The sequence below is a fragment of the Motacilla alba genome, chromosome 4 (assembly GCF_015832195.1).
Source record: "Motacilla alba alba isolate MOTALB_02 chromosome 4, Motacilla_alba_V1.0_pri, whole genome shotgun sequence".
Lineage (NCBI taxonomy): Eukaryota > Metazoa > Chordata > Aves > Passeriformes > Motacillidae > Motacilla > Motacilla alba.
In genome coordinates, this window is record NC_052019.1 from 40,228,080 (window position 1) to 40,253,075 (window position 24,996).

Sequence of the window (24,996 nt, forward strand, 5' to 3'; positions counted from 1 at the left end):
GAAAGGTTTTCTGAAATTTTCAGTACATTTTAAAATTGTTATTACAAGATCTTTATTTCAGACTATATTAGGGTGTCACAGCCTGTTATTGATTATTTTCAGAGTTCCATGAAAGAAACTGCTGATACAAAGAAACAAAAATGCAACATATTGTGGCTGAATGAATTTAAGATACTGGGCAGTACAGACAAAAATCAGCTGCTTTGGGGAAATTAACCCATTCATTTGCAATAATTGTGTGGTTTTCCTATATATACCTGTTGTTTCTTTTGGTCTTTCTCCTTAAATAAGCACTTTAGTTTCTCTAGAGCCGTGTTCACCTTGCCAGCACTGTCTTGAGCAGTAAGTATGTAACAGTAGCATTTCAAATAATATTTCAGCAAACATTTCAGACTACAGAAGATGCCCTCCTTAGCAGACTGCCAAGCGTTGATGTTAGCTGTAAAAACTGGTTTACTCTATTAACTACATTTTTTTAAGACTAACGTAAGTAAGACTTTGCTTTTCACTTAGAAGTAAAATTATTAGTGGGCAGTACCTAATGATGGCAAACATCGAGTTGAAGTTCTTGCATTCTCTGCAGTGTAGCGCTATCTTAATGAAATGCTTAATGATCTTCATCCTTTTCAGCTGGTTGGTTTCTCTTAGAATCTCAGAAGCCACCCAGAAGGTTTCTTGATTTATCACCTCTTCAAACCTTTTTAGATTAGTGCAACCTGTTTTTGATTTGAGTTTAAACAAGTCATCTATGTATTCCGTGGGTTCGATATTACGGAACAGCTCAAAGTTTCTCATGGAAAGTTGGGTAGCCACCTCAACAGTACTGAGCTGTAGTAGGGAAATTTGGCTTTCCCTTAGCAATTCTTGAGCATCTTCATCTGAACAAAGAGTTTCTGTTTCCATGTTGTTCTTCAGGTAATACCTGTAAAAACAAAATTCAGAAAAAGACACTAGATATATATACCTGATTAGTGCTGAGAGTTACAGCAATGATCCAGATGGAATCTGAGAATAAAATTAACTTCACCAGGCCTAGGTATTAATGAGACGTTGCATAAGAAGCAATGGGTTGCAAAGAAACAGAACGTTAAATAATTAAGTAACACTCCTTTGACAAGATTTTGACTTCATAAACTGGCATCATCAGCTTTAGCTCAGTCTCCATCTTACCTGCCACTCAGCTGTATCCTGTCAGCAAGCTTGGATAGCTGATCAGGGAGCCTCCTTTGCTTGATGACACCCTCAGGTGTGACAGAGACTTCGCACAGTGAATAGGCATCAGGGGTTGCAGTCAGAGCAAATTCCCTGATGGCCTGGATGACCACTTCCTTTGCTGTTGTGTCCTTGCTGATCATTATGTAGCGACTTTGCTGGTCTGCCTTGAAAACCCGCAGAACTTGGTCTGGTAAGTCTGGAAAAAAATTACAGGCAAGTCATGCAATTTAGTAAACAAAGAAGAACAAAAACTCAATGGTATAAGAACGAGCAAGTCACACTGAGTTTCATTATTAGTGTTATCAGTTTTTACATCAGTAAAAGTCCTGATGAAAAGCTAGGCTCTTACTGATAAAGAATATCTTCAGTAAAAGCTAGTTCTATTAACATCCAGGAAAAGAAGCTAGTAAGGCTATAAATGGAGCAAGCCACAAAAATATGTTAATATTTTCAAAGTTTGGACAGACAAACTAATGAGCATGAATATATTGAAATCCAAACCAATTGATCCACTGAATTTTGGTAGTTATCACTGTATTATTAGGAAAAAAAAAAGATAAATTAAATTATACAGGTATCCATCACTGGGTTTTTTAACCTCAGGTATTTTTAACTGACAAGTATTTCAAATAATGTAATTTCTTCCCTCTGTTAGAAATAAGCTTTTCTAGTTTTGTGAGGCATGACATCTAACTCATTTTTCCTTAATATGCTTCTTCTTAAAAAGAATTATTTTTTTTAGATTAAAGTGGTCCTACAAGCAAGAAAATATATAATAATAAAAAACCTTCTAAATGAAGGCTTCTGAAATTACTATCATGATAAAATAATGAAAAAACCTGCCAAATGGAAACATTCACTTTGGTACAACTAGAGGTTTTTTTGACAAGACCTGAATGTGCACAACATGTATTCAAGTTACTACAGAAATATCTATTCAGCAGCAGAAATCTTGTGACAAAAGAACAGAACTGAACACCTCCCCACAGCTCTTGCATCTTTCCAAAATAATAATTTGGAAAGCATTAAGATGAATTTCTGTGATATGAGTTAATTTACATGCCACAAAGGCTTTTTAGGCTTATATATATTATTTTACAAATTTCATGCAACTAAGCCTGTAACTTTGAAACTCACAGTAGTTTTTTGCAGCTTGAGAAGCACTAATACTAGAACACACTAACACTGTCTGATTACATCATCAGTTACACATAAAGGATATCATTACAGGCCAGCTTTTAGCCCTTCCTAAGCATTTGAGTCAAATGCACAAATACTTCAAAAGAAGCAATTTTGCCTTTTATCACTAACTCTACACTGACCCATCTTCCTTCAGTAATTAGCTGAAGAAGGATACAGAGCAGAATATTTTCTGAAATATATTCTATGTTTTTTGACATCTGGAGTAAGACAGATGCCAAAGACACAGGCTTTTTTATGGAGATGTTGTTAAAAGTCAGACCCTTCTCCAAATCTTGCTGGCTCTTGTTGTTACAGAAATATTTGCCAAAGAATTGTTGTGAAGTTGAGAAGCTACTGTAAACAATACCAAGGTGAGAAATTGTCTAACAGTCCCTAGAAATAAAGTGTTTTGTGCAATAAGAAAATAACCTGCTCTGCTGGATCACTGAAGTCAATATGAAGAAACGCAGAGGACGCAAATAGAGGAGTCCCATCTTTGCAATGCATTTTAGCACCCAATTTCTCAGGCTGCCTACCTATCAGAGCTGTGAGGAAAAGCTCTACACAGAATACACGACGTCTGCCAGCAAGTGAAATGATTGCAGCTATGGCAATGGTAGCAAGTAATTCAGCCCACTAATTTTTAAATAAAACACTTGAAGAGAATCGTAATCACCCCCCTTCACTGGTTTTCAAAAAGGGAAACTGGAGTGGCAGGCTGAAGAATGCAATGCTGTGTGATAGGAATCCATTCCCTTAGAAAGATTGTGAGGGGAAAGAAAAAATACCAGTGACTGGCAGTTCATCATTACTCTGTTATTTTGACTTCCAATCAAATAGCAAAGGCAGCACAAGAAAAGAGAAATCAAAGTGCTATTGAACATTTAAAAATAAACCTTTAAAAGTATATTTGAGACAGCCTGATCCAATCAGAAGGGAAACTAAAATGACTCCTTGCAGATTTCAAGCTGTTCACACTTTCTCCTCAAAGACTACTCTTCTAAAAGGAGCAAGTTGTTTTATTTTTTATCCTGAGGGATATTTCTCAAAGCCTCAAAGGACAGCTGCTCTACCCATTTCTTTTTCTCCTCCAGTGCATTCAATTTCTTGCAAGCTGCCTCCATTTCCATCTTTAATTTAGACCAAGGTAGTAGAAGGAATTAAAACTGCAGGCTTTACTTTTTCAAGTCTTGAAATATATAGAAGTATAATTCAACTTTTCTATATACAATGCGGCCATCTCTAAAGTCCTTAAGGTTTATGATTTTCATTTCAAGCCCCCTTTTCCTTCCTTTCCACTCAGGAAAAAAAATTGCCTTAGAATAACTGTCAAAATATTCAGTGTGTGGACATTCAGGCAAATTTTAAGGAAAAACAAACAAACAAAAACAGCAATTTTTTTTTTAATGAGGAAGAAATACATTTTCTACAAAGACATGGAAAAACTGTTAAAACATTGGAGCGATGGCATTACATCATATTGATCTCCTTTCCTCAATGCAAAATGCAAACAGTTGAACCTTATTCATTTATTTAGCTTCTCTGAACTCCATGTGTAATTGAAAGGTCTTAAGGCCTGCAATGGCTTTCCTTCTCATGGAAGTTTGTTTGAGCTGCTTGAGTCAGCAATGCCCACAGCTCTGGAAGTTGGCCACTTGCTGCACTTAGCATTAGGGACACTTCAATTACCTGGAACTGTCTGGTCTAGGTAAGTGACAAGCTAGAGAAAGGAATTTTCACCCATTTATAAAAAAAGTCCTGATGAAAAGCTAAGCTCTTACTGATAAAGAATAGCTTCAAGGTGTTGGACACTAGTCACTGGAGAAAATACAAAAACTATCCACCTTCCAAGTCTCTCAGGATCAATCTTAGGCACTGGGGGAAATCACAAACCACTTCCTTGCAATCTCCTCTAGCCCTACAACACCTGACATGGAGTAACATTCAATATCACAGTTTCAAGCACAATGATTGCATCAACTTGGCCGGTGTGTAGGCTGATATTTAAGCAGCATCCCTTTAGCTAATCCTTTAGGTAATGTTTGAAACCCCTCAGTCTTAGGAGGGCACTGAATTTTCAGTTCTACTTTTGAGTAATTCTCTAAAGATTAGGCTAAAATAACCAAGTGTCTGCTGAGCTACCATCACTATATCCTGCTCCAGATGCTGTATTTTAATAGCAAAGACTTGGATACTTAACTCAGGAAAGGTTTCCCACTAAGAACCTTCCTGCAGCCAGATAAGAGCCCAAATCCCAGCCCTACCAGGAGCTCCAGCTAAACCGTTTTTATAAGATAAGGCTCTCAAGTTTCTTATATTCTACCCCTATTTCTCCCTCATTCACCCCTGTGCTTTGATCCTCTCCAAATGTGTTCATTTTTTATCTATTTTAGGAAGGGATTTTTTATTCAAAGAATTTGGCATACAGCTGTAGGGCAGGGTGACTAACAAGAAACTTTGAAACTCTGTCCCTTACAAATGTAGTACAAATTATAGAAGTCTGTTCAGAAAAAGACTGAAATACATACCTTGCGTCCCAGCCCAATATCCTTTCCCTTTACTATGAGCTAATGATCTGCTATGCCATTTGAAAATATTGCAGTCTTGAAAACAATGATCCACCGAGGCAAATTATAATATACCAAGCAAAACAGGTTTTTACTGACCAAGAATATTCAGTCACTAAGAAGCACTCTGTATATAGCATATATGAAAGCAGATATCTATTACATGTGGGTAAATTATTCTGTAGCAAATGTAATAAATCCTCACGCATGAATATCTGGCTAATTTGTGTATGACAGCAAACAGTTAATAAAAACTCACATGCCTCTTCAGACTCTACAAATGCACATCAAAAAAAAAAAAAAACACCCTGAACTATGAAAGGAAATTACAAGATCAAGAACTACAATAAGAAAAGGATCCTTACCTGGAGTAGTGTTAAAGTCTAAGATGCGGTGATGAGACTGCAGGAGGTCAGGATTACTGGATGACAGGGTTCCACTGACAGGTAAAGCAGGAGGAATGTGCTTTGATTGCCTCAGTCCCACAATGCTGTCATCCTGAGACTGGCCAATTCCAATGTCACTGCATCCAGAAAGAAATAAAATCTGGACTTACAGACATTCAGAGATTGGCTATACTAGAGGGATTCAGTGATGTCTCTATTGCTACATTTTCATATTTTCAATTGTTGATACAGCAATTGCTATTTGGAAGTCAAAGTTCTCCAGACAACAGGACTTGCTTTGTGAACAGTCCACTCAGAGTGACTCGATTTGCCTGCTCACACTGCCAGAAGATCCTCACCACTAAGCTCTGAGGAGTTGCTAGACTCATCTTTTAATGATTTTGGCCAATATGTTCATTCAAAAGGTGGTACACACCTCATCACTCTTGCACCACCCCATCACCCAAACTTTGAGTAATACTGCTGTCCCCTCAGTGCTGTTTTCAGGCCTGGACTTCATAGATTTCTTACCCCATCACAGACTGGATTTGCAACTATTTTTGTGATGTATTGTAGCCATACTATATAAGATCTTTCAACAGATGGAAGAGAGAGGATCATTTGAGATAATTTGGTTTTCCCACCCTGTATCACTTTTCCGAGTTTCTCTCCACTCAGTGTGACTGAAGTGATACCAGGTAAGGCTAAGCTAAAAAGCCACACTTGAGTGCTGTAAGTATCCTCTCCAAAGTACCTGGCAACTGTAAATAAAGTATTCTGTGATAAAGGTGAAGTGTTTTATCCATTACATTGTGTAAGACAGGGTCCCACAGGAGAACAGTAGTGCTAGATGGATCAGAGACAGAGCTATTATCATGTTATAGTAGGCACTGATTTACTTATTGCTTTTGAGTTCATAATAACGATAATAACATGAAGCAGAACACCAGCCACAAGATGCAGAGCTGGAGACAGCCATTGAACTTTTCTCTAAATATACAGATCAAAACCCTTAATAAAATACTCAGAGGGTGTAAAATGTTGAATAGCAGTCATTATAGAAAGTGAAAAGCATTAAAAATGTAGCAATTATAGGCAAGGCCTTTTTAAAAGCCAAGCACGTCTAAATCTGTATCTACGCATTTAAATAAAGCATAAACCAGAATTTAGACTTCATTGCAAACGTTACAACTAAGTCAGTCTAGTAAATTAAATGATGCAACACAAATGACCACTTGTACCCTAATGTTGGGCACTTAAGCCTTTGTCTAGTGCTCTATCCATCCTTAGAAAATCAAAACAGAAGTAATAAAGGCTAGATAATTACCCTGATAGCTGTTACAGCACCAATATCCTTTTGTGCTTACTGATGAATAACTCTACACCGTGCACTCTTGTACCACTTCTTTAAGTGCTATGAATTGAGCAGTAGTCTGGAAAGCTAGAACAGTATCTGAGCACTAAAGACACGTTTTAAATGACATGGACACAAATGCTTTTGAGAAGGCAATGTATGGTATCTCTCTGTGTTGTGTTTGGGTTTTCTCACTGTTTTGCTTCTAAAAAATAAGAGAACTCTGTATTACCAGAACACTTATGAATTGTAACCCTCAAGCCACAAGAGTGACAGAAACACTCAAGTCCACTGGAAATAGATACAGGATTCTCTCTTAATCAGAAGTTAAGGTGAATCTGAACATTTGTATTTTTGTACTTCCACATCAAGCACAAAATACTGTGACAAGCAGTGATGACCTACTCAGTACACAGCACCTTCATGCTAAGCCTATAAGCAAATAAGTCTTTCACTACAATCAAAAGAATTGCCAGCAATTAATATCAGGTCCTTCAAGCAGGAACCACTCCACATTTAAAAAAAAGAAAGTAAACAAAAAACTCTACAGCCCTAGTACCTCAAAATGTTTTCTGGTGGTTCTAAACTACTATATACCAGATTTCAAAAATACTGCCAACAGTATATTCTCTAAATGTAAATCAAATGAAGACAGTGTGAATCTTATATTAATAGTCTCACTTGCATTATGCATTCCTTTTGCAGTTTGCCAGTTTTATATAATCTTATACCTATCCTGTGCGTCATGACCAAGGCAGCTTCAGTAAAGTGGATCAACTCTGAAAATGTTAGGTTTAAAAGCAAAAAGAGTGTCTAAAATTGTGCTCAAGTTTAAGTCTTCATATAAGAAATTGGAAATAATTTACTTTATACTCAGTCTACTCTATTTTTAAAACTTAAATTGGAATCTGAGTTCTAACTTATACAAACAAGTCATCAACTCTAGAAATATCAGATAAAAAGAGCAACACTAAAAAAAATCCAAGTCCATTGGACCTACTGTTAGGTAAAATATTTTATTATGCCAATGAAAGAAGATTGTGGTTTTAAGGAAACAGCATTTCTATTGCTTCCTCTATGCATCTGCCATGCAGGGAGACAGCACATCAACTAAGAAATAACTTTCCTGCTGAATGACAAACAGGGTAGAAGGGATAATGAAATGACAGAAGTATCTGAATGCTTCTTCCCTCAGAACACAAAATCCTGTGCATCCCATTGCAGGGCTGCAGAGAGGAGAGAGACAGGGGCTGCTGCTTTGTCTGGGATGCTGCACTATGGACCGGGCAGAACTTTACTAGAGAGGGAGGTGGGGATTGTGTTCAATCCTTTTTTGGACCAATTGAGCCTGCAGACCACAAAATGACTCTGTGTCAGAAAAATAAACAAAAAGCTCCAGTGGAGATTGTACCTGGAACCCAAGAGATGTCTTGCAGATAGTGAAGAGGAGATTTCCCTGTAGGTGCAGAGGAAATGGTGCTGTTTGCTCCATTTGGGAAGTTATTTAACCTTATTGAACTAAACAGGAAGACTGAAGGAAGGCATTATCTCCTGCTCAAACTGATTCATCTTTGGTACTGATTTAATATCTCATGAAGCAGACAAGCTCCCTCTAAGAGCGACCTCATTCTAGTTTAAAGATTGAATTTTTCTGGGTCCATCCTCAAGGCACTGGAGCCTTCTGCAATTTTCATACTCATAAAACAGTGGACAGTTTCACTTCTTAAGCCAGCTGAGTCGTGAAGTCTTTAAATGCCTACTTTAACTAAAGACTAAATCAGCTTTCTCACCCCTCTTGATTTTCTTATATGCAAAAATGTGAAACTAGGTAAAGTCCCTTAATATATTCAACACCAGTAATTAAAAGGAAGAATGAGATCGATGCTTTCACTCAACAGGGGAAAGAAAAGCACAAACACTAAACTCTATAGCTACAGATCTCTATGCAGAAACTGTGCAGACAAAAACAGCTGAATGTCAACAGGCTTTGCAGACAAACTACTATATATAACACATAAAGCAGAGCTAGCAAAAAGAAAATAAAATAGGTCAAGTTTTTCTGAATCTTACCTAAAGAGGTCTCTGCACAGAAAAAGTGTAAAAAAATGAAAGAAAATAAAGAAGAAAAAAAAACATGAAAATTTTATGCAAATGCTATGAACCATAGTGACCAATGCAGAAAAACAGACCTAAGTATGCACAGCTCATCAGAGAAACAAACATGCAAGACCAGTTAAACAAAAGAAAACATGCTAAAGACAAACAACACAAAAAGAGGATTTACAGATTCTCCTCTACTGAAAGGTACTGCCATCAATTCAAGAAACATCCATTATTTGTGTGTAATAATTTATGTTAATTTAATAATTCTATTATTCTAAAATTCTGTATGTAATATTTCAGAATAGTTTTCATTTAGTAGGCAATATCTAACATCAGTTAAGCAAACTTTTTAAGTAATGGCAGGGAAAAACGCCCTGCATTTTCAGCACAAGTGTCTTATTTTAAATTTACATGGAATAGTTTATTCCTTAGTGGGACACAGGAAAGAAAAATGCAAGAGAAAACTGATCACACAACTACACTCTAGCATTCATTTTCCCCTCATCAATACCATTTGCCTTGGCCAAGAACCAGGCTGCCATAATATCATATAAAATTCACTCTTCTATTGTTGCCAACAATTTTCAGAACTCTATTTCTGTAACGTGTTCATAGAATAAAAGCAATCAGGTAGCATGTTTAGCTTTCATTAAAAAAAAACAAACAAAACAAAACAAAAAACAACCCACAATTCTATCAAAGAATCCAAGTTAAAATTTTAACCTCACTCTCCCTTACAGTAGTACATAAAAATACTTATAGACCACTGGAATGTGGATACATTGAATTTATAGCTCATACCAGCCCTTAGCAAGTAACCTGCTTGCAGAATTATTCCAAAATAATATCAGTTAACTGATATTATAACTCTTAAAAGAAAAAGGGAAATGACATAAAGAAGTATTTGTGTCATTACTTGATCTATAAGAAACAAAATGCATCTAAATTGATGTCAGGAGCTGCACTGTTAGCAGTCTAGGCTTGTTCAAATATTCAGAATTTTTTTTCTGGTATTTTTTTCAGATAAATATGATTTCTGTTAATAAATAAAAAAGTATAATCACAAATTATCATTTCATTAGGAATTCTTATAATTTAATGCAGAGGAAATATTTAGGTGGAAATAAACTCACTTGTATGGTTTCTGAGGCAGAATGCTGATTCGAGTCTTGTCAAGTATCTTCTTTAATTTATTTCTTCCCCCAACTGTGTTGGCTTTACTTTTCTTATTTACTTTTTCTAATCCTATTACCTGCTCCACATCAACAGCAAGGTCAGGGATGGAGTAACGACTCGCCTTTTTAATATCACCGATTTTAGGCAGGTGGGGAGCACCATTTCTTTTTTCCTCTGACAACCTTGTTAAGAGTTCTTTAAAAACTGCACAAGACAGAAAAAGGGAGGTAGAAAAAGGACAAAAATGTAAAAGAACGCTCTGTGCACCAGAACAGTTCAATATGAATCATTAAAAAAAAAAAATTAAGATATTCTGTAAATTCCAGCATTAAATTGAGGTATAAGACTTCAAATACATTTTTGCTTTGAAAAATGACATTCATTTTCTGTAGTATGAATCAGAAAAACAGTTAATTGGCTCAGCCTAGAAGAGAAATACACAGGTGCCCACATGGTTACATGGATGGTATCAACAGAAGGAATTTGACTTTTTAGTCCAAGGACAAAGGCTTCTGCAGAATAGCAGCATGTATAAAAAGACCACATTAGACAAAAGTGAAGTAGATAAATAAAAACGAGAAGGACTTTGTAAACAGAGAGGCAGCAACAAAAGCTTTCAGATGGACAAGAAATTATTAGCAACAGCATCAAAAAAATCAGAAGGGAAACAGCAACGAAGTCATGAGGAAAATAAAGCAGGAGACTACTGAGACACCTTGAATGTTTGACAGGGTTGTTGTATCCATTTGCCAGAAATACCAAAAAAAACACTCATTCTCCCTCAGCTCCTCAGCAAAGAGTCATCTCTGAGGCAGAAATATCTGATAAATTTGTAAATTAGTTCCTCTACTGCAACTATGAGCCTCAAAAAAAACTGATATATTTAAATAAATCATACAAAACTGAACTGGAGAGCAAGTCATGTATTCTGAATGTTAAAGAACTCTCCATACAAAAATGGAAAAATCCTCTGATGACTTCATTTGTAATAATAAATAAAAAGTGATAATTAAAACTAAGGAACTGTAGAAAAACATAAGAACAACTAACTAAGGATGAGTATTAGGGGCTATGTTTTACTGTTATTTATTACTTTTGTCCTTAATATTCCCTCATATCTAGAGGTACAACAAATTACCAAGAGACTTCAAAAGCTTGAAGTAAGACACAAAAGTGGAGGAGAGTAAACCCAGCCAATAACTGTACTGTTGAATAGGACTTAGAGGCTGGAGAGAGAAATCAGGTATAGATAAGAAGATGCTGCTGAAAAAAGGAAAGTCATTTTGGGATTTTTGGAGAAGAAATTCTGCATGCAATACACAGAAAGTAACTGCTCTGGGACTGTACTGTAATCTGATTACAGTATTTGCTCTGGAGCCACAAGATAGAAAAAAATTGGAAAAACACTTCTGAAGAAAGGAAGAAATCAGGTTTAATCTTTAACAGAGTAAAGCAACACAGGCGATTCAAACACCCAGTGTGAGGAGGATAGTTACAGAACTTACAGCTAGAGAAACAAGAACATCTGGCTAAAAAAGCATCTCCAGATATATTAAGAAATGCCACTAATTATTAGAAACAACTGAAATATTAGAATCTTTACTGCAAAGCAAAAAAAAAAAACCAAAACCCAAGGAAACAGATTTGACCAATGACTTCTGAAGATAACGTAGGAAAACTAAATCTTCAGTTAGTGCAGTGATGTGCTGTGGTAATCTTCTGCCCTACTTACTTGTGATGAAGAACCTGATCCTGAAAGAGATACTCAAGGAACACATCACTAAATTGTACATGTAATCCAAGTACCCAGTGGTAAAAAACCAAACTAAACCCCCAATCTATTCATTACTTATGATGCTAATTGAGGTCCTGAACTGCTTGAAGACTCTTCCATGAGTACTTTAGTACTTGTTAGAGGGAAATATGTAGAAAACAAATACAGAGGGTAGCAAGAATCTTTTCACCTAGCTGGCAGGAAAGGCTGTAATAGCCTTGAGCTTGTTACACTTAGAGCAGGCTGAAAAAGTAAATTTACAAGTAAATTCAGCAGACAGAATAAGACCACTGATCAGCTGGAATGCTGAAGAGGCTTCTTTCTTGAGAGAGAACTAAACATTATATATACAAGCAGGTTTTTAGAGTTTGAGCTACATGGTCACAATAGTTCCTCTTAATCCAGAAAAATACACTTGTGAGAGAGAAGTCACTTTATGTAAATCCCTACTCATAAATTTTTCTTCGCAATTATGAACAAAGGTATTTTAGGATCTCCGTGTTTACTTTTTCTATTCTCTCCCATATAAAAGAGTTTCAAGCAAAACTATTTTTAACTATTAAAAAAAATTAGATCGCTATCAAAACTAGAATGAACAATGTAGAAAAACTTACCAAATAAATTGGTTTTCACAGTGATAGACAGATGAGTGTTATTTCTAAGAATTTCCATGGCTTTTGTCAACTGAATGTTTTCAAAGTTTTGACCATTCACTTCCAATATCTAAAATTCAAGCAAGTTTGAAAAATTTTCATGTAGTGAAGAGATAGGAAACAAAAAAAACAGGGGAGGGACAATGGAGGAACACATTTTAAAATTACATACCTGGTCTCCACGTTTCAAGCCTGCTTCTGTAGCTTTGCTACCAAAATCTACACTGTCAACAAAGATTCCAAATCCCTTTTCTGACCCTCCCAGCAAGATAAAAGGCAAAGGGGCTTCTCGAGATGGCTTTGTTAAGGTTATCAATCTTCGTTTAGCTTTAGCAGCACAAGCAATATTTAACAGCCTCAAATGTCCACCCATTTTCTATAAGAGAAAAGCATAGTAAGTTATATATAACAACAGCCTGTCTATTCCTTGTTATCCCAAGTTGTCAGAAAAGAAACCCTCACTCTTACCTCCCTCTCCAAATTGTTCTCAAATTCTTCCAGAAATCGAGTCATGGCAGGATCTCCTTCAAAATCATTGAAGTGATTGTTCACCCACAACAATACTACCCGTGTAACCTGAAAATTCATCAATATTATAAACATATTGCTGGAATACTCAGAACAACACTACTGCCAAATTCTCTAAAACTACTGGTCATTAAAGGCCCTGTAATTTTTCACTGGAATCTTAAATAATACATATACACATATACATACATACATATATATATATATATATATACACATCCAAATCAAACTTCACTAATATGCAATTATATATCAGGAGAATAGAAAAAATTAAGTACCAAAATTGCTTTCACTTGTATAAGCAATTGCATGCTGTATTTTATAAGGAATGCTGCAAGTCAGAAAACATAGGCTGTATCAAATTTTGTTAAGTAAGGGATAGTGCACACAGAAGGCAACAAGGTAGATCCATTTCTGACTTATAACAATTTCCTGTTCATGTACATTTCCAAATCTGCTTAGTTCTCCAAGCACAGGATCACAAAGCTTACAATACAGCCTAATATTGGCTCTTAAATTTCCTAAGTCTTTAGATGTGCCACCATTAACTTCATTTGGCATTTAGCTCTGTAAAAGAGCTCCTCTATGTTTAGAGAGGCAGGAAAAACAAGATATTGCAAGAAGCAGGAAAGAGGTTTTAACAGCAAAAACAGCAATTCCTTTCCTTAGAGCCAATCTTTCCATTTACTCCTCCTTTTTTCCCTCCACCAGCTACTCCCCCAAGCAATTATGATGATAGAGCTAAGAATCTTAGCTAGTATTTTACAGTTTCTTAGGAAAAAATCTGAAGAAATAGTATTAATTAATACTAATGAAGGTAAAGCCAAAAAATAAGAGCTGCATTTCTTAAAACTGTATATTTTTACTATAATATTCTCTCTTTTAGTATGTGATTTGACCTGGAATATCAGCAGCAGTTTTCCTGACAAAACAAAAGTGTTTTGGTGTCTTGAATTAGTATTGATTCATGCTATTTTTAAAAAGTTGCTGAATCCAAAACAGTTGTGCCAGTCAATGCTACCTCTAAAAATACAGCTGCATTTCTTCTTGTATGCTGGGAAAGTAAATCAGTAGGGATAAATCTCTAAACATTTCAAAACCTAACACTTAAGAACAAAGTCTCATACAATTTAAAAGTCTCATACTAAGTTTAATTAGTGCTAACCCCCGCCCATTCTTCGTGTCTGCACAAAATCCAAACCTCTGCAGCCCCACATGCTAGAGGTCTGACAGGCATGTAAAACCAATCCCTGCCACCCTCGAAGTTTCTAAGTAGTTTTCCTTTTACCCCAGGAAAGGAAATTAATTCAGAAGAATGCGGAAATTAATGACCAAACTAACCAAGCACTTCAGAACTACTCAAGTTCAGATTCTACCTGAAGGCAACTAGCCAGCTCTACAAGCTGCAGCTCCCAGCCACAGGAAAATACTTGAGATTTCTGCACCTTTGAAATTGAACTTCATTCCTTTTAAACAGTTTTGATATTTTTCATTACTGTGGATGACACTGGAAGATCCAGACAATGTCTGGTTAAATTTAGGGTAATTGCAGACTATTAAAACTGTCTGGGAAGTTGCAAGCTGTACCACGCAATGTATTTTGAACTACTGCAGCGACAGCTTCACTGTCAATGCTGCTTTTCAAGTTGGGACTTACTCATCTACACCCAGAGGACACTGAGCTGGGAGGTGTTGAATGCTGACTTCCAGAGGAATGCCATTACTTGTGTCACAAATCAGGAACAGCATTAAAAGAGGATTACAGCTGTAAATTCAAGTAACTTGCTACAGGGCAAAATTATTGCTAAGACTGGACGTCCAGTGTCCCACTCTGAATGCTCCCGAGTACTGATCAACCCCGGGAAGTTTTACTCACCCCTTTCACTCCCCTTACTGCCTATCAGCACCCAGTACAAAACAGCCAAAATCTTCCAGATTCCTTATTCCCCACTTGCTTATCTCCACAAGTCCCAAGCTTTTCTCTGCCTCTTGCCTTTCTGTCAAGTGCTGCTGGAGGTCAGAAAAGGCTGGTTGTTGAGGCAGCAGAACAAAGAGCTCTTCTGTGTTCAGACTGATACAAGCAACTGTGCTGGCTCATGCTTTTAGGGGCTGAGGGGACTGTCCATTGGAGGACAAGCAATATAACTTTAAAGGTGAACTCCAATATTATAGCTCTGAACAGTATTAGCTGCAAAGCCTACCCTCTGTCATATATAATATCCTTCCTTCAAGACACAGCTATACTAAAATTTCTGGAAGAAATACCCAGATATAAATAAAAGCTGAAAACCAAATTTCTCTTTCACTGTACTAATATATTTCCCATGGTTTCAAATTTACAAAAAGAAAAGGGCATCTGGAATTTTTTTAAATTTTTTAGCATAAGAAGTTGCATACAAGAGGAAATAAAGCAATACAGTCTGAAGGACAATAAAGCCTGAATGGCCAGTGTACCAAAACTGGATGTGCCTTATTCTTCCATCATGGAAATTTTGTTTAGGCAAGACATCTGATTGCTTTCTTGTGTTTTAGTTGGGCTTGGTGGCTTTTTTTTTTTAACGCTACATAAAGCACAACAGATTCTTAACAATACATGAATGCTCTTTTTTCTCCTTTAAAAAAAAATCACGTTTACCACATTGAATTAACTAGCAATATGTACTGAAAACACAAAACTTATTATATGCTCAAACTTGGAGGCACAATAAAATTCTACTGAATTACATTAAATAAAAATACTCACAATTGGGAAAAAAGCTTCCCCTATACCTGTAAGCAACTAAGTTGTAAAAACGTGGCAACGTAAAGCATGGGCAATTTACCTTGCATGAACACAGTAATATTTAAATAAAATAAGAAAAAAAATGTTCTTAGTTTTAGCCATATATTCTGCCATTAAAATATGTCACCAGCTATTTTTATCTTACTCAATTTAGTCATTCTCTTGAAAGCATATTTTATTCTTATTAGCTTATATTTCGATGCAAATGGTAACAATACATGATTCAGGAGATTTTCACCTTATCCCTGAGGCTGGGGTCATTGAACCACTCCAACAACTTCTTGCCCACTTCCATTGGGCTGGAAAGAAAGGTCCTATATGTCAACAGGAAGTCTTCTATAAATGTTGGGTCTACCACAGAGTGCTCTTCCACCAAATGCATTGTTAACCTTTCAGCTGTTCCCTATTGAAAGCAAAAAATTTAAAAATCATACTTATTAACACATTTTCAACACATGCAAATTTGTTTTCTTGTAACATACTGAAGATTTATCACACTAGAAAAAATACTGCCATCCATTAACTGATGTGCTAAGCAAACATAACAGCTTGACCACTGTGTTAAGAAATGTAAAAAAAATTAAAATTATGGAATTAATCTCTATAGAAATCACCTAGTTGTCAACAGGTATAATTTTTTTTAAAAAATCTAGTTATATTAACAGTCCACTTTTAAATATTCACTTCTACCATATACGTCTCAACTGATCCTGGACCTAACTTGCCAAGTTAAGAGGTTTACAGAACACAGACTTTTTCGAGAGACTCTCTTTTCCCTTTACCTTGATGACAATGTGGCCTTTTCTAGTTCCAGTGCGGTCAAGCTCCCTGTGCTCCTTCACCATCACAATCTCCCCTTCCTCTTCCACCTTCTGCATGTTCTTTTCCACTTGATTGAGGATGCGGCAATAGTCTTGCTGGGCTATGCAAACAAACTGGAAAGAATCATCGCACACCAGTGTTAAAAGGTTAAATCTTCAGAAGAGCATTTAGACTTAAGCATTGAGACTCAATCAACAGACAAGATAAAGTAGCTCCTCAACCTGCAGGGAGCCAACTTTGTCTTTCCAACAGTTCAGCTGTAGCAAACAGATGAACAGACAGGCATAGTACTGCCACTACAATCCTGCAGTTAGAGGAGACCAAGATCCATCAATATGGAGCAATACGATTTAGTATTCCCAGCCATTCAGCTGCTTTGACCTCCCCATTGCTGGAGATGAAGCTCAGCTCTTGTGTGGTGTTTAGAAGAGTTAAACAAAAACCCAGCTTTTATTTTTTGTGCCTATTGTTTTGGTAAATAATCTTTTTTTTAATAGCTATTTTATTGAAGTCAATTAGTAAGGAAAATAACATTTATTCAATTAATTAGTGCAGGCACGAAGAAAGAAATTACTTCTTGGCTTAAAGCATACAGCAGGAAAATTATTTTCTACAATCATCAGTTCAGCCAAGAATAAGTGCAAGAATAAATATCTTAGGAATGTTCCTAATACCTATACTATGCAAATATAATTAAGAGCAACCATAACAAATTGGAAAAGACTACATTGTACACAAATTGTTATACACTTGTCTTTTTCGGGGGCAAGATTAAACTGCCTTATTATATGAATTTGGGTATTTAACTGAGAGGAACAGTGCTTCTTATGGTTGAAAAGTTGTTAAATCCTCATGTACAAACTTAGGACAAGGCCCCAAGAATCAGAGACAGTATTTTCTCTTTAAATTCATTTACACACCATTTCATTTTTTCCAGCAGTTACTAGTAGCTGAAACAGAAGTCCCACAGTTTGGATTTGTTGAAAACATTACCCTAACGAGAAACCATTTATGCACATTTTGGGAGTTAGATGGGCAAGCTAAACCAGGTGACTCTATTAACACATATTTTCACCCCTTTCAATAGTCATCTACTTGAAGCTAATTAGCCATCAGGACCAAGCAAAATGCTTGATTCACCCATGGCTCTGCTATAATTTTCTGGATGGGAATAAGCAAATAGCAACCTCATAACCAGATTCAGCCAGTAGTTTTATGCTATGAAAAGCATTCTTTACATCTGACTGCTTGTATTACAGCAAACATCAAGGCCTTTTCCTTGAAAGGTCAGATTAGCCAAAATTAGATCTTTCACTCAAACCACAGGAGATAAAGTTTGTATTACTCTGATATTCAGTAGCTGAGTTGAGTAAGGAAGAATGGCTATTAGCTGCAGAAGGGAAGGAGCCTGTCATGGCTAATGGACCTTGAGATCCTTCTAAGGAATATTGGAAGCAATGGATGTATGGAAGAGGCTGGTGGCCCTCACCTTCTGAAAAAAGCATGAAGACAAACATCTTCATGCAAAATGATCCTTTACCCAGATAAAGATAACTCCATTTCCCAGACTGTGGGTATGCAGGAGCCATATTGCCCAACTACTGTCCAGGGTTACCCACTGGATATTTTATGTATATTCAGTTAAAAAAACACCTGGGTCTCCTTATTGAGTTGCACTACACCTGTGTGGGTATGAATTTGCATGTACCACAGACACTCTACCTGGCAGTCATCCACTTTGGTTCTCATCACTCCTTTCATATACTCCTTTTCCATGGTGGGGGAAACACCAAAACTGTTCCCCATGCACAGTATCTCTGTTCTTCCATCAGGGTATGTCACCTCCACAGAGCCATTCAAAATGACTGACCAGGAATCCAGCTACAAATCAAACATTGCAGGATACATGAAGACCAAATCACTGAACTTTTTAATATCAAATATCATAAGATACAAATACAACTCTCACAATTGTTCTGAAGCAAATGGTATTTTCTAGCACCTATTAAAATTTTAAAAGCTCATTTTCCTTAAATGTACAGCTATTTCCAGCTCAAGAAAACTGGGATATTAAGTTCATCTTTACTATTAAGAGATAATGTAAGACTGTGGAAAAAAAAAAAAAGGAAATTTTAAAACAGTATTTGAATACTGAAATTAAGTCCCCAAGTGAGCTCAAATAGGCACGAAGCATTTTGTACATTAAGAGAATGTTTTCTGTTTTTATTGCTTAAGAAATGTGTGAGCATTTAAATAAAAGCTTTCAGAAAATCCAGAAATAAACAAGTTCTGATTTACCTGAATGTTGCTTTTTTTTTTTTTCTCTCTCTTTTTTTTTTTTTTTTTTTCTTTCTTCTGAAGTAACAAAAGAGGACCTTAACTGTGTGGAATCTGGGATGTTTGGTATAATAGGAGAGTCAAAAGCAACTTTTACTGACCTCTTCCCCATCGTTTAGTACAATAGTTCCTGCTCTCTCCACAACTGCAAACACCATTACAGCACAGAGTTCTCTCCTCACTGACATTGTCATGTTGGCAAAAGCAGGCAATTGATGCATGAATTCCAGGAGTTGTTCTGAAGGAGAAAAAGCCCACTGAGTCGTGCATGTCAAAACAACAAAGCACAGTAAAGACAGTTCTTCAGCAAGATGCCTGAGGCTGCTTAAGCTAAAATGCTGCACAATCGTTTCTGTATACTAATAAATCATGTACAGTGGCCTGTTTTAATTACTGGGTATTTTGTAGACACAGACTGGCTGGTCATATCATCAATAGAAACCCTGCAAAGTAAAAGTCAGCATAATGGAAGGATTGTAATGTAACCAAGAGCTCTAAATACAACCAATGATATTTTTAATACTCCAGTCAGGGCAATAATTTCATTGTGACTAGAACTAGATAAAACACAGCAGGACAAATTTCACAAAACTGAGCAAGTTGTTTGGTAAAGCCAACACCTCCTAGTCTAGGCTTAACAGTAAATTGTACTTGATCATTGTCTGGTGGTTTCACAAAACTCCCTTCAGATGGACCAGACAGGATTACTGTCTTAAAGGTGACTACTGCTGCTGTGTCTTCTACCAGCACTTGAGTTGCACTTGTACTCAACAGTGAACTTCCTGTATTTTCATTTTTTATGCTGTTCGTAACTACAGAACTTAATTTTAGCAGTCCTGCCAAGTGATTATATGCCCTAAAAACGTTTTTGCATCCAGTTTGATCTAAAATGTCTACTGAAAGAGTTCAATAGGACCCCATCGTTTCCCTAATTTTTATTTACTCTGAATCACAGAAAGGTTGTGGTTAAAAGGGACTTCCAGAAGTCATCTGGTCAAACCTGCCTGCTCAAGCAGAGCCACCCTACAGCCAGTTTCCCAGGAACACATCCAAACATCTTTTGAATATCTTTAAGGAGGAATACTAACACCTCTCTGGACAACCTCTCCCAGCCTCAGTCTCAGCAGAAAAAAGCATTTCCTAGTGCTCTGATGGAGCCTCCTATGTTTTAGTTTGTGCCCCTTGTCCTCTCACTGGGCACTAGTGAGAAGACTCTGGCTCCATCCTCTTTACACCCTCGACCCAGGGTATTTCTATACATTAATGAGATCCCCTGAGCCTCCTCCAGGCTGAACAGCCCAAAGCTCTCTTAGACCTTCCTTGCATAAGAGATGCTCTAGTCCCTTAATCATCTGATAATCAACCTTAATCATCATTTAGTCGTACTTCAATAAAAGAAAAATATCTCCCCCAGTGAAACAGATTAGATTAAAATTTGGGTTCTAGTTCTGCTTTGCTTTCAATGTGTTTACTTGCATGTTAACATAGCAAATTAGTTTGATTAGATGCACATTTATGTTAAGGTTTTAAAGGCTCCAATGTTTGCAACAAATGTCAAGTCACAATGTCACAACTGACAATTAAAAATATACTGTGAGAAGCAGTGTTGACATTAATGTCACCTTTGCCAAGGTTCTGTCTGTTTCCCAGTTTTCAACAACATCTCCTTCATAAATGTGTTCTGATATCAATTAGAAGCTGAAGCTTAAGATCAAAAGGGCCAGAAAGTAATAGGTTTCACCCACATTATATATGTTTTCCTTACTTGTTCACATTATATATATTCTTATATAAAAAGCAATAATATTAAACACTAAACTTGCCAACTACAAAGACCAACAATTAAAATAAAACCACAAGCCCAAAAATTAAGTTTTTGGAGGTGAAGAAGAAGGTGTTTGACAATATTTTACTACATTGCAATACTTACCAATGTCATCATCTGTCCTGTCTATTGGGTCCTTCTCCAAGCAGTCTCTAACAATATCCCTACTCATCAAAGGATCTGATGCCCTTTCAATATCTTCTTCATCATCATCATCCTCAGAATCCACTGCTGTCTCTGGCAATCCACTGAGATCCATATCACCAGCTTCACTTTCTGTAGCCTAATTAGTGCATAAACAATTAAAAACCATGTAAAAAAATGTTCTTTACAGCAGCAGTTTTCTGGTTAAATGTACAGAGATTAATTCTATCACCTAGCACATGACCCAAATTTATTCAATATTTTTGAATTCAATTTTTATTCCATTTTTTAAAATTCCTTTATGTATCTTTTTAAAACAACTAACAATTTATCAATCCAAACCCACTGTGTTTTAAATATGACTTTTAACATTTGTTTCAATCAGTCACGCAAACAAAGGATTCAGCAGACATTACTTAATCTGTAGGTCTTGGGGGGGTTGAAGGCTATTACATTTCAAGCAACAACGTCTTGGACTGTTAGCTGAATATAATTTCTTTCAATAAACAGTTTTCATTTGAAAATTTCTGCGCTCACCCCAAATTTACATTTTCAGACACTTAGGAAAGCAACGTCATTTTAAACAGACAGTTTGGGGAAATAAGAACAGCATCAAAACACTACAGGAATTTTGCTATCTCTCAGTCACCTAGGACTGTACTTTTGTTTTACAATTCCAGTTGAACATAGTTAAATATGGCTTTTGTTTGCTGATAAAGTGCCTAAGAATTTACAGATGCAGAAAAAAGCAAACTCATTGCTTAAACACCACAGATGGACTACCCAGAATATCTGTCAAACTTAACCTCCCCTAAATTGTATTAAAATGAATGAAAACATAGTCCAGGCATAGCTTAAGGTCATTAGTATAGCACCTAAAGGTAAATATATTTTAATTTGATATTTAAATATTTCAAAAATGATTGAGTTTGAAGACTGAACACTTTAATGAATCCCACAAACATTTGTCTGTCATGGCTGACACGGCTGCTTTTACTCAGAACCTGATTTAATACCATGGCAGCTGCCAAGGCTTAGCTATGACAATTTTTAAGGAAATGCAAGCTTCTTTCTAATGAGCAAGTTTTAAGCCATGGCTTGAGAAATCCAGTTTCACAGGCCTTAAAGGGATGGTTTCTTTCTGAGACTCTGGGAGCACACACTGCATTCACATCTACTTTAAAAATACTACATGGGACAAACACACCTAGTTAAAGCTTGTTTCATCGATCTGTCTCAGACTGGTGAAAAAGACAACCCACAAAACTAGGTCACTCTCTGAACACAGGGAAGGTAAGAGAAATTGCATTGGTAATTTTGTAGAATCATCTCCCCTGTTCCTGCCTCCCTATTTGTGGCTGACATCTGTTACTTTAATGCCACTATACACAGCCACCTCATGAACAGCAGCATATGGCTGGAGATGGATCAGGGGCAGCTAGTCATGAGTCTTAAATGCTTCTGTCCTACAGCACAACACAAGCTTTGTTACTGGGCCTTGTAAATAAAAAAAAGCATAATAACAGCATCTGCAATATTCTAATTATTCTCACTTTGTGGTTTTGGCTTGGGTTTCTTTTTTAGTTGTTATTGTTCATTTTGGGGGTTTAGTGGCTTTTTTTGTTTTGCTTTCATCAAGAAAAAGTGCTGCTCATTTTTTAACCAGGATAAGGAAAGATGCTACTGGCATAGAAACAAATTCCAAAACATAGCACAGATAGCAGTATTTTTATGAGCAGCCTTACTGTGTTTAACATGCACATTCCCTGTGATACATTTGAAACAGCTGCTGTAACTACTCTTTCAAAATAGCCTTCATCAAAAGTGACTGGTGGAAAAATTAGTGGTGATGAGTCAGTAGACACGCAGCTTATGACACCAATCTGTCAGAATCTGAAGTCTCCAGCTGTGACAATTCCAGTGACGGTGGGACTGATTCACAGTCAGTTTTGCAAACCTTCCCATCACTAGCAAGTGCCCCTCCTACCTGCCCAGATTAAGCTCTCTCAAAAGCATGTTACCAAAATTAATGCAGAACTCAATTTACTTACACAATGCTAACAGACAAGAAACTTCCACCTATTGTACAACATCTGATTATTAAAAGATAAGTTATTTTACTGTCTTAAAGCAATTAAACAAAACTTGAAAACTCTAGAAGCTCTATTAACGAGAAGAGTTGATGCTATTTAAAATAAATTCTCACACTGAATTAAATAACTTTGGACTCAGAAAACACTTTACATATTCTACTAAAGGCTAAAAGATTTCCCAAAGATGATCACTAGTTACACTCGCTGCTTCTTTTTTTTTTTTGACAACTGAAGTTATTGTTGCATGGAAAGCAACTACTTCCAATTTCCTATCAAAAAACCCAAACCATTGCAGCAAAAAAGCTCAGCATTGAATGCAACAATCTTTATTACAAAAAAAGTAATAAGAAAGTTTGTTAATTTAGGACACCTTTAAAAACACCTTTAGAAGAAAAAAATACATGTTTTCAAACAACTTTCTGAAATTGCTATGATCATGCAAAGGATAGCAAAGAGAGACAAGTGTAGCCTTTCTACATGATAAAACAAAACAAAAACCAAACCAAACAAACCCAACCTCCCCCACCCCAAACCCACAAACAAACACCAACCAAAAAAAGCAAACCAGAAAACTAAGAAAACCTTGAGGGCTCCTTGTGTTTATACATCACAAATAGCTTTTTTAGGTTTAGTAGCAGCATGTATGACGTCAAGTATTCAAGGTCCTCTTGCTGAGACATTAAACTTCATGACCCAATTACTCTGAGTGCTTTTGTACCCCCTTCTGTGTGAGAAAAACCAAGCATGTCTGCACAGGAACCCTCGGTTACTAAGCAGTAGCTTTGGGGATAGGGGATTCCTTATGAACTATAGCCACCAAAAACCCAAAAGATGAATGTCCAACAGAATTTGTACCACAATTGATTATGAGGCTTACATCTTCTCAGAGCGTGTAATCAAGGATGAAATACACCTCAGAACTGCCATTCTTGGGTGCATGTTGTACTTTGCTTCTTGGGCAATAAGAGAAATTAGTTTCACTTAAATAAATCTGAAAAGGTTGTATGCAAGAAAAATGTTGGTTGCAGCCTGAAGTACAAAACAATGTCTCTCCATAGACTGAAAATCTACCAACTGTGATAGCAAATTTCCCATGTCATCTTTCCAACTGTGGACAAAATTTTTGAAGCTTCAAAGCAATCTCATAATAGTGACATCCTAATATTTTATTTGTCATATCACCAACATGACAGTTAAGAGACTAAGACAGATGTTTTCAAGCCTGAGTTGCAGTAGTATTTCATTTCATGCAGTAGTATTTCATAATTGACACCTAAGGAGAATCTGACCCGTTTTAAGCAGTGGCTATAAAGGTTAATACTACACCAATAAAAAACTAGTTGGTTCAACTGTGGAGGATCTTGAAACCCAACCACACTTCTAGATTTGAGTAATAATAGCTAATTAAACAAATACTGTGAAATAACCAGGGTAAAGATGCAAACTAAAAAAAACCTTGTCTAAGTTCTTGGTTAGCCTTTAGTTCCTTGATTGACATGAGGAAGAAGGGGAGGATTAAGAAAAGAAGAATAGCATTCATTCTCCCTAGGTCAGACTGGGGAAATGGTGGATCCTTTTGGTCACTTTAGATTGGCAGGAGAGGAAACCAGTTAATCCCAACTCTACTGGTCTTTGATTTTTCAGATGCACCATGACAATGAGCATAATGAGAGAGGCGGTGGACTACATGAGCAGATGAAGAAGATGACCTGATTTACTGTCTGTCTTCCTCCTCCTCCACTGAATTTTTGAGTTTCTTGAGAAAACAAATTAGAAGAGATTAAGGGTGATCTCTACCTTTACACAACCACGTAATTCTCACTCCAGTGAAACAACTGCTTCATCACACACTTAGTAAGGTAAAGAAAGTGGGAAGACTTGGAGAGCTGCTTATATGACTGGCTCTGTTTTAAGTGGCCTTCATGCTTTTCTTTCTATTCTGGTTTGGGAGAAACTTCCAACTGATGCTAACACAAAGAGAAAAATCTAGAAAACCTGTAAAAGTAACCACACTAACTACTGATTTCTTAGTATTTAAACAAACTATTTTAACCT

General features: G+C 36.5%; 1 protein-coding gene across 13 annotated transcripts in view; it reads right to left on the minus strand.

Moving 5' to 3' along the window:
• The window catches only part of RAPGEF2 (Rap guanine nucleotide exchange factor 2), a 186,773-nt gene that overhangs the window by 16,826 nt on the left and 144,951 nt on the right, over positions 1-24,996 (minus strand). For 8 of the 13 annotated variants that reach the window (XM_038135129.1, XM_038135123.1, XM_038135124.1 and 5 more), the window contains 13 exons: positions 20,810-20,987; positions 18,981-19,117; positions 18,265-18,423; positions 16,503-16,655; positions 15,959-16,123; positions 12,879-12,986; positions 12,583-12,786; positions 12,372-12,480; positions 9,941-10,187; positions 8,775-8,786; positions 5,330-5,487; positions 1,171-1,411; positions 539-922 (listed from right to left, as the gene is read on the minus strand). In XM_038135129.1, coding sequence (XP_037991057.1) covers positions 539-922; positions 1,171-1,411; positions 5,330-5,487; positions 8,775-8,786; positions 9,941-10,187; positions 12,372-12,480; positions 12,583-12,786; positions 12,879-12,986; positions 15,959-16,123; positions 16,503-16,655; positions 18,265-18,423; positions 18,981-19,117; positions 20,810-20,987 — 2,255 coding nt within the window. The remainder of the gene's footprint in view (positions 1-538; positions 923-1,170; positions 1,412-5,329; positions 5,488-8,774; positions 8,787-9,940; positions 10,188-12,371; positions 12,481-12,582; positions 12,787-12,878; positions 12,987-15,958; positions 16,124-16,502; positions 16,656-18,264; positions 18,424-18,980; positions 19,118-20,809; positions 20,988-24,996) is intronic. The other 5 variants (XM_038135127.1, XM_038135122.1, XM_038135125.1 and 2 more) reach the window with 1 other exon arrangement.